Source organism: Ambystoma mexicanum, unplaced genomic scaffold (assembly GCF_040938575.1).
Source record: "Ambystoma mexicanum isolate Mex_15411 unplaced genomic scaffold, UKY_AmexF1_1 Mex_scaf101, whole genome shotgun sequence".
Lineage (NCBI taxonomy): Eukaryota > Metazoa > Chordata > Amphibia > Caudata > Ambystomatidae > Ambystoma > Ambystoma mexicanum.
In genome coordinates, this window is record NW_027182327.1 from 257,698 (window position 1) to 268,501 (window position 10,804).

General features: G+C 42.5%; 1 protein-coding gene across 1 annotated transcript in view; it reads left to right on the forward strand.

Moving 5' to 3' along the window:
- The window catches only part of LOC138551309 (T-cell surface antigen CD2-like), a 186,571-nt gene extending 176,831 nt beyond the window's left edge, over nucleotides 1-9,740 (forward strand). Inside the window, exons 3-4 of the mRNA XM_069642476.1 lie at nucleotides 895-1,004; nucleotides 8,782-9,740. Of these exons, the coding sequence (XP_069498577.1) occupies nucleotides 895-1,001 (107 nt within the window). The 3' untranslated portion in view covers nucleotides 1,002-1,004; nucleotides 8,782-9,740. The remainder of the gene's footprint in view (nucleotides 1-894; nucleotides 1,005-8,781) is intronic.
- The last annotated feature ends 1,064 nt before the right edge of the window (nucleotides 9,741-10,804 follow it).

The following is a 10,804-nucleotide window of genomic DNA, read 5'->3' on the forward strand; positions in this document are numbered from 1 at the left end:
TTGGACCTCATCAGTGCCTTCCAGCTTGAGTAGCTAAGAAATGACAACCTTCTTTTCGAATGTGAGAAAGGTGTGGCCTTGCCATGATTAGTGCATGCTAAACTGTGTCCCGCACACAGTTTACACATACAGCTTGCTACAGATGTAGCTTTTCCTGGTCAATACACCCCAGGCATGTTCTTGAAAATGTATTGAATACGAGTTGGCTCCCTATCTGACAGGGCAGAGCAAGGACACAAAGTGAGTGTGCTAAATCAAAATATTGCTGCTTTGCAGGCTGAACTCATAGGTAATTTGAACTTGGAGGGCGATAACCAGGGACATTATATGAACAACTTCCTAAACTTGGATGGTATAACTAAATTCGTCATCTGGTCCTGAAGAAGGCTCAAGTAATTGCGGGTTTGCCGAAACCTACATTGTCCCTTCATGAGAATTGACAGACAGTTGCAGAATTGGATTCATCAAGCAAACACTAGTTCTTATGGATGTAGATTTGGAATATTATGTAGCAGATAATTGTATGCATTTAGACTTACGAAATCTGGTGTTAGATTTGCATCTGTTCATAATTTTGCATGTGTTGTATTTCTAATATGATGTTCGGTTCATAATTTGTATACTAGTCATACACATCAAAAGGCTTCTAATGTAATCTGGTTTAACCATAATATTGATTATGTTCATAATTGATGGAATATGTGTTTACATTTATATATTTAATAATCAAGCCAAAGAAGTTGTATGCTCCAGTCTCAATGATTTGTTATTTCATGTGTAAGAGTTCTGTATTTCTATCACTTGGTGTGTAGACATTCCCCAAAGGATCATGTGTTGCCTTTGACCTGCTTATGTTTCATACTGACTGATGTATGTTTATTGTCTGTGTTTTAGGAGAGCCAGAGAGCTTCTGGAAAAGGGTCATTCGTATTGTGCGCCTGGTCCTAGCCGCCTTCGTCCTGGTTGCTGGAATAGGCATGGTTCGCTGGCATTTTACATGAATGGTAAACTCTGAATTAACCACTCAATAATCTCCATAAAGGGGATAATGGATTATAGGATGTGATGTGGTGTCAGACAGCACAGGGATGGGGTTCCAGCGTGTGTTCAACCTGAGGCTGAAGTGTGGGTGTGTACACAGTATGATGTTGAGCGGATCTGCGTGTTGTTTATCACATTTTCCTAATTCCTGCAGAATTGTAGTTAGTGGGACTCATTACAAGGTTGGTGTTAAAACCTGCCGGTAGGGGGCGAGCTACCACCGACCCCATAACAACGTTTCTGCCGCCCGATATCCCGGTGCCACTGGGATATCATGAGCGGCGGCGGAACGGTAAATCACTCCATGGGAATGGGGACACTGAAGCACCAGCAGCGTTGCTAACGGTGCCGGTGCTTCAGTTGAAACTCTGCAGGAAGGCGCCTGAACTCCCGGCAGGTCACGCCTGCCCGGAGTTCCATGCCCCTACTGGCAGACTCTTACGGCCTCATTATGAGGTTGGTGATAAATCCCCCCAGTAGGCAGCGGGCTACCACCAACCCCTTATCACCGTTTCCATCGCCCTATATCCAGTTGCTACCGGGATATCATGACCGGCGGCAAAATGGTAAATCCTTTTTCGGGAATGGGGACACTGAAGCACCGGCACCGTTAGTAACAGTGCCGGTGCTCAGTGGAAAGCCTGCTGGTAGGGGCCTGAACTCCTGGCAGGTCAGGCCTGCTGGGATTACCGTGCCCCTGCCGGCAGACTCGTAGTTTTGGCACATTGCTATCGGCACCCTTATTTCCAGACCGCCAAACTTCAAATGAGGCCCAGTGTCTTTGGTGTTTTGATTTTTCAGTGTTGTATCAAGGGATGACCCAGCCCAACATATTTTCTGTTGTATTTTGGACAGCCACGCAATCCCAATTGAATGGAGAACTAGCATAATTGTTCCTTTGTATAAAAATGGGTCAAAATGATCCCTGTCCTCCTGCAGGCTTATTTAATTGAAAAAATAGATGACTTTAGCAAAAGCTGTTTTTTTCCCACCTTGTTGATTGGGCAGAGCAAACAATTTACTGGTATAAACATAATGAGGTTTTAGAGAGGGTTAGGGACTGAATCACAATTTCTAAATATATATATATATTTGCGTTGTGCAGAATAAGTTTGTGGTGCCGGAGCGAAAGCACTTTTCGCTTTCATGGTCAGCGTTAAACAATGTAAATAGGGAATTGTTGTGGTCTAAACTCATAAAACTTGGGATAACACAAGATATTAGCTATTGTGATGGTTTTGCTTTTTAATTCTAATGCAAGAGTTAGATATTGAGGCTGATGGTGAATTGACAAATGACTTTAGGATTACAAAAGGAGTATATCAGGGGTGCATTCTTGCACCCCTGTTTTGTATTCTAAATACTAATTCACTGATGCAATCACTTGAGGAAGTCACATATTATAGTCCTCAAATCTAAAATAGCGCTTTTATATGCAGATGATGTAGTTTCAATAGCTAGGACTCCCTCCGCTTTACAAAAGCTTTTTTCCACATTTACTCTTTATGAACGTGTTTCTGTGATGTGATACATTAAATCTGACATTCATCAGGCAAACAACTAAAATGATGCATATCCCATCAGCTATATTTGCTGGAGTCGTATGGTACTGAATATTAATTAATGAAGAGTTTCGACTTCTAAGCTCTTCTGTTCATATAGACGAGCCATGTTGTACGGCGCAAATTCTTATACGGCGCAAATTCTTATCGATGTAGAGTACTGTGAAAAAAACATGAATGATAATGATTTTTTTTTAATAATGATTACAAAGTCACATAAAAACACCCTAAGCGAGGCTATAACTATAATCAATGCCGGAGAGCCGGTGTAAAAAAAAACCTTCAAAACTTGGACATTCGGAAAATCTCCTTGCGTTAGATTTATCTCCATATTAGATTAAACAGTTCCCAACATGAACCTGTCAATCCAAAATAGGATTGTTAATGGGACATGTGCCTCTCCAGACCTACATTAAAATGTAGCACATTTAGAAGCCATACTGACTTACTTCAGAGAAGCGTATTACTTCTTCCACCATGAACCAGAGTTGTACTGCGGCTTCATAATCCCAATGTCCACCTGCTAGAATAACTGAGTTATATAATTCTACTCTCTGCAGCCTGCAATAGAGTTACTGTGGAGCATTTACATACAAACACATCTTACCTTTATGGAGCTTTTGGGTTCATTGATCAAAGGCCCAGGTTGTACTGCCACATCATGATCCTGGGAGCAATACTTAGAGCGAAGCTGCGTCATCAACAATGCAGACACGTGCTGTTATGAAGACCCTGCAAAAGAAGCTGACGCTATAATGTTACGAGTCAAAACACTTGGGTCCGCTAAGAAATGTGGCATACATAGGACGGGGAGTTCTTACCCAAAATGGTACAGCTGCCAGGCATCAATCTGTGATGTCTATTCACGAAAGCAATATCAGGACATCGTCACAGAACCTACGGCGTAAAAATGCCTATGCCGTAGAGGGTTGCGTGATAGAACCACATAAATAAGCCGCGATTAGAATGCAAAATGCAACAAGTGTCATGTGACGAGCGCCATGAAAGGGCAACCTTAACCCAGGACATTAAATTTGGTCCAGACTGGCTATATAAGCAGAAATGCATGGCTGAGGAACAAGTCTGGCTCATCACATACATTTGGCCTTCACAGTTCTTTTAGTAACTCGAAGGGTACTCCTGTTAATGCTAAGTCAATTTCAAAATCTACTTTTTGCAAAATAGTTAGTAGCAAAAGCAAGATTATTTCTTAGCCTCAATCAAGCGTTATGGAATAGTGTAAACTTGTAGTTTCGGGGATGCAAGCCTACGAGGAAGAGCTTAGGCGCGAAACATGTGTCAGGCTGATTTTGGATTGAATAAAAAATCTATGCAACTTTGCACAAAAACTTAGACTGTATATAATTAGCATCCCATAGGGGGAGTCATATGCTCTCTCAGTCAAACACGGAGTTCAGAAAGCAGGCTTTACCTCATTAAACCTCTCACGTTCTGAGCCCCCTGACTAAAAAGCGGGCAACAGGTAAATAAGCCAGCACCTTCTGCCCTTATCCCAACCCATGCCCCACTTACCTGATGTTGCCTTGGCCCTGGCCAGCACCTGGGACACTCAGTATTCCACCACAGCAAAAGTCTCCATGGAAAGTGTCAGGGGAGTTTTCTACAAGTGCTACATGGTAGCCGCACTTCAGTCAACTATCCCAGTGGTTTGTAGATCCCCAACTCTTAGTATCAGTTTGTACTACTGCTGGAACCTTGGTAGAGTGGCAGAGGAGTCAGGCTTATCTTAAAAGGAAGATGTGAGGTATAGGTAAGTAATTTGAATCTTAGTTAGCAATACACTTCCAAAGAAACACTTACACATAAATGTATATTAAAATATAGATGTATTATATTTACACTAGAATCACCTTAAATCACTTAGTAACTATAACCAAAATACATAGGATTACTTTAAGTTACTTTGCAAAGGCCGCTGCCTAGTTGGTAGTTGCTTGCAGTAACATTTGTTACATAGATTTGACAGTAATGACAGTTCTATCGTATTATCGGTAATAACGCGAACTCTTAATCACTAACATAAATGCAGTAAATGCATTTAGTCTGCAAACATATATAAGAGAGTGGCATTTGTGAAGGAAAACAGTTGTTTAGAGTTATACTAGCAGAGCGTCAGGCTCTAGAGGCAGTTTCTTCGCACAGCAAGTCTTTTAAAGTCCAAAACGCAACCCTAGCTAAAAGGTAGTTTGGAATGGAATAAAGTCTTGTGAAGCAGCAGAAGTTCAAAAGTTCCTGTGGATACTTTCTAGTCTCTAAGAAGGAAGATGTTAGAAGTCTGAGCCAACGGTGATGTCCCTGTGAAATAACTTGCAAAGATGACACAAGAAGCAGCTTGGGTTGGAGGTAAGAGGGGGTACCCTGGCTACCTTTAGGTGCACTCCAAAGATCTGGAGCAACATCACGTAATCAGGTAAGCAATACCTTTCGCCCCACAGTGTCTTATGTTAGAAGAAAAGATTGTGGTTGGATTCTCCTCGACGGGACAGTGCAGGACTCGACCTCCAAATTCCTTGGCCTTGTGATGAAAGGCAGGACAATGGACAGGTTCACTCAACAGCAGTTTTGAGAGGGGCTCTCTCGCATGACTTTCAATGGCTTCTCGGTTCAATCTGTGGATTTGGCACCTTTTCTGCAGCACCAACAAAGGACGTGATTCTCCCAGTCAATCTTCCTTGCTTCTAGCAGTCCCTCACTCTGGTGAGGGGTCTGGGTGAGTTGCAATGGATCTTTGCAGTGTCCTTGAGGGCTCAGAAAATAATGGGATGAATTTGGCCGCTCCACGATATTGCACTCTGAATGGGCAGCAGGTGGTCTAGTATTGTGGTTTCTCGGCTCGGGAAATTCCCAGGACTTCGGGAGATGACTCAAAACAGAGTTGATCTTGGGTCTGGTTGTTTCCACCAGTCAAAGGGAAGGTGTCATCCTCTTTGGAGCTCCTCTGTTGCATAGAAAAACATGTTCAGGAGAGTAGTGGTCGCTTCACAGTGTTGCAAAGGGTCTGCAGGCACCTCTGGTCGTCTTCTTCTTCAGTTACTTCAGCTTCCAGTGGTCAACTTGCTTTCCACTCCAGGAGCCTCACCTTTTATTCAGTTCCAGCACACACTCCTCTGCAATTGCTCAGCAATTTACAGAAGGGGGCGTGTGGCTGTCCATTCAGGACAGCCAGACCCCCTGCGGGAGCTGGTCCTATTCATGCACTCTGGCAGACAAAGGACAGGGGGGTGAAAGGCTCCTCCCCCACTTCCTGCCCGCCCAGACACTCTGGAGTCTAGGCGGGGATACCTACTGGTTCCCGCCAAAGGCAAATCACACACATAGGCCTCCTCCCCCCAGAATGGTAGTAGAAGGGCTAACAAAGAACAACCATGAAATGGCGAATAAAGAAGGGAGCCCCTGAGTTGGTACTCAGGTGCCCCTATTGTGCACTACCGAGTCTATGAACATACCCTGCGGTAGAAATTAAACACAATAGTTGGTAGGACATGTCCACTGCCACCAGCCATAACTAGGAGTTGGTCTATGCGACTAAAATGTTACAGAATTAAAGAGAAGGGGGATGCTAAGTATCCCTTTGGCACTCCACTGAAGGTGTGTGCCAATCTCTTAGGTCATACAGTTTAAGAACAGCAGTTACTTAAAGATATGTAAAAGATTCTTAAAGGATGACCCTAAGTTTGCCCAGCAACATTGCCTGTAAGGAGCTGTGGGCTCCAAACAGTGCAACACAGATGCCTTTGAGATATGTGGAGAAAGGTGTACTCCATAGGACAGTACATATACAAAGAAATTAGTGCAAAAAGACAGAGCCCACAAGAATGGATGAGTGGGAAAAGGGCCCACTCACTCAGGATTAAAGGAAAAGGTCCGGAAGTCCAGCAAAAAGAGTTGGGGGCTCACTAGGAGAGGGGATGAAGCAAAGAAATGATAAATCTCCCTAACAGAAAGGGGAAAAGAACTATGTGTAGTTCCCTCCTTCCTTGTCCACGGCAGAGATCTTATTTTGTAGATTTCTTTTGAAGTTGAACAACCGGCCATTTCTCAACTTTAAAAAATGTTTGGCAACCGAGAAAGCATTCCAGAGTGCTAATAGCAATAAACCCCTTGATGGGGGTCTATCACCAGGTCTGGTATTATCCTGGCTCATTTTACAGGCTCAAGCTTGGCTGCAGCCTGTAACTTAGGACATGGGCATTACATGACCTGGTAATGCCCCCTCAAACCCCATGCTCAGGTTTATTGCTTAAATAGAAAAACATAAAGAATGCTCTCACACTTTTATTTAGCAGGTGTGTATATTTATTATCTTATAGAAGTAATATATGAGCATTAAAAATAGCCAGGTCAAAACAATAAGCAGTCCCCATATTTGCAGCAATGTGGTTGTATATAGTCCTAGCATCCTATTATTCTCCTATTCACTTTGAGGAATCTTAATCCTACAACCAATCAAGAATGTGCACAACCCTCTAGAAAACAGCCCAGTAAAATGAAAGATGTATTCACTGTAGTGCTGTCAGGGTTGGCAAGCCAGTAGACAGGTGACATTATCCCAACCACTGTAAACCTATTTTATGGAAATGGCAAAAAAACCTCCATTTAAAGCCAATGGATTTTAAAGGTAATTACCTAAAAACAATTTACATCCATTAATTAAACATAAAGATAAAGACATTTAAAACCACCTGATGGTTTCCTCCATTGCATCCACAAGTGCATGTGTTATTTATTTATTTTTTCATTCATTTAATTCATTTGTTGATAGCGCCCAAACCTGGAAGAGGTGCTAGGTTACATTAGTTGGAAAAACACAGTTGAAGTAGAACAGTTGCTGGGTTACATTATACATTGGTAAAAACAAGACAGTTGAAAAAAGAACCGTTGGTGTGTTACATAATTAATACGATTGCAGCAGTAATGGTGAGTAGGATACAGTTAGGTGTACTTTTTGAACAGAATGGTTTTGAGTTTTTTATGTTGGTCCACTTATCCTGGCTAAGGAACTGCAAGGGGAGCCAGGGTTTTATATGTGCTTTCCAAGACTTATTCCACACCAAAGCTCAGTGTGTCTCCACACACCAAAGCTAATCTAACAAAAATGCATCATGGTGCCTATTGGCTGTCCACCACCATGTAAATTCAAAATATGTGCAACATAGGAAAAAAGGTTTAATTCAGTCTCCAAACTTTAGAAATAAACAAGCAAAAATACAATTTAAAAGCGAATAAAGTATTGGCATGGCTCCGTCAAAGGACTGGACCAGGAGTGGTTAGAAACTCTGACTTGAAGATGCTTCGTAGACTGGATATAGACAATTGGTGCACCCAGGAAAATAGGGATTGTGTAATAGTAGGATGTGGAGCCAGTAATTTGCCATATTTCCTAAAGGCTCTTCCAATTTGAAACTTATAGTGGATTAGATTTTCTGCCTTTTTAACTGATTTAAAAATGTCCTTGCTAGTATGAAGACCTATGTTGTTATGTTATTTTTGTTTATTTGGTTCTATGTTTTGTGTAGTGCCCCGATGCCTATGGGCTTTCGGTCCTTAAGAAATGAATAAATAAATAAATAAATACAGACCATGTCAGACTCTTGCTGAGACCAGGCGTGAGATCTCTGGCTTTGTTCATGTCCCCTGGGTGTACCCATGGGTGAAGGGCCACAGCTAAATGATAATGTGCTAATACTATCATCTACTGCCCAACAATAATATGACCCAAGCACAAGAACACCAGTGGGTAGAGTTCAAATGGGGCAGACCGAGCAGGAATGGAATTCAGTAAAATAACTCATATAGTTTATGAATACAGGGAGGGACACTATATGTAAGAGAATGAAGGAAGCTATTTTATAGTCGAATGTTTATGGTGTTTCCATATTAAAAGGCGGCTAAATCTTGCAAGAAGGTTGTGGAGGGAAGCAAAGGAAAGTTAATGTAACTTCATCACAAAGGCCTTGGTGAGCGTTTGGTTTAGCAGCACGGTTGATGGCAGCATCCGAATGCTTGCAATAATTAAACAAGTCATTATTTTGTTGCTTTCAAATGTGAAGATATTTAAAACTGTAGCTGAATATTGCAGTTTGACTTGAAGAGCGAGCATAATACACTCAAGAAAAGCAAAAGACTGATGCTGTGTCATGTCATCCATTTCATGCAGTGTCGCATCTGATGCATGGGAGGCAGCACAACCTGGCAGCGCTGAGCGCGTTTCTGAATGAATCTGACTGCAAAAGACTCCTTTATATCTGAGTCTGAAGATGAAGTGCACCCAGGCCACAGTGTTCCTGTTCCAGAGACCTTCTGTGACTCCTTTCCCAGGCATCCAGCATCTACAACCCCTCATCCTGCACAGCCCTGCCCTGCCTTCCTGTGAGCATCAGACTGCCGCTGGCATAGGGGCCAAAAGGTCTCTGTGATAGGTCACCATACCTGAGTGTCATGAACTACCAAGCCTATGAGCTGAACAGGCTTATACTCCTGCCTACATTGTGTAATCGGGCACATTTTGTGGCCATAATGATGTTTAAAGAACTGTTTCAGCCATTGCATATTTGTGTACTATTTCTAGTTGCTAAGATAGGTTTCAATATACAAACTTGGTTGTGAATCTCTGTTCCTCTGCCGTGTCATATTTGACACATTTGTCAAACTCTGCAAAAGTCTCATGTGTCATGGCCTCAGACATGCTCTCAGATATAATCTTAAACATTGGGAAGGAGAGGGGACGAGGTCCTGACACCTGCTCAAGATGCGCACCCAATGTGTTCACAAGGAATGTACTTATAGGCGGTATATAGGAGGTTTCTGCAGGTGTGGCATGTACTTATAGGCAATATACAGGAGGTTTCTGCAGGTGTGGCATGTACTTATAGGCGGTATATGGGAGGTTTCTGCAGGTGTGGCATGCACTTATAGCCGGTATATAGGAGGTTTCTGCAGGTGTGACATATACTTATAGGCAGTATATAGGAGGTTTCTGCAGGTGTGGCAAGTACTTCTAGGTGGTATATAGGAGGTTTCTGCAGGTATGGCATTTACTTATAGGCGGTATATAGGAGGTTTCTGCAGGTATGGCATGTACTTACAGGTGGTATATAGGAGGTTTCTGTAGGTATGGCATGTACTTATAGGTGGTATATAGGAGGTTTCTGCAGGTATGGCATGTACCTATAGGTGGTATATAGGAGGTTTCTGCAGGTATGGCATGTACTTATAGGTGGTATATTAGAGGATTCTGCAGGTATGGCATGTACTTACAGGTGGTATATAGGAGGTTTCTGCAGGTATGGCATGTACTTACAGGTGGTATATAGGAGGTTTCTGCAGGTATGGCATGTACTTACAGGTGGTATATAGGAGGTTTCTGCAGGTATGGCATGTACCTATAGGTGGTATATTAGAGAATTCTGCAGGTATGGCATTTACCTATAGGCGGTAGATGGGAGGTTTCTGCAGGTATGGCATGCTAGTTTATTGCTGATCCACTCATTGCTTTTATTTGATGTTCATGTATTATCTTGTTATCTGAATATTATTGATCAGTGAAGACAAGACCCCTGATAGCATTTATTTTATTTCTGGGTGTTTACTTCACTATGTATTGATGTTTTCACTCTTAATTGTTGATATTTTTCTTTTTTTCCGTTTCTTGTCATTTACAAGCTTGTCACTTGTTTTTTGCATACCGCTGTTAGCATTTCATATCTTTTCTTTAAAAGTCTTTAAGGATGATATAACACATTAAAGCCTTGCTTTTGCTCTATGTTATTAGTATGGTACCGTGTACTTTTTTGGGCATTCCTAACTACATTACTCCTGTTCTCGCATCCCAGTGTGTGGTCGCTGTCCCCCTCTCCACACTTCTGCTACTTCAGGACTGCCCTGTCTGCCACATGTAACCTTGTTTTGCATGAACAGCAGCACTACCTGTTTTTGGCACAGGAGAAGGAAAGCTCTGGCAAGATGCCTACCCTCATGAATGTGGTAGCTTGCCCCACCAACCCATCACCTGCCTCGCACAGATTTTAATAAGTGTGTGGAAAGTGCTTCCTCATGGCTGGGTCGGGAGGCATGGACAGACTAGCACAGTGGTGGGCAACCTGTGACGCTCAGACGTTTTGGCCTACAACTACCATCAGTTGTGGTCAGCATAGTCAATGGTGAAGGATCATGGAAGTCGT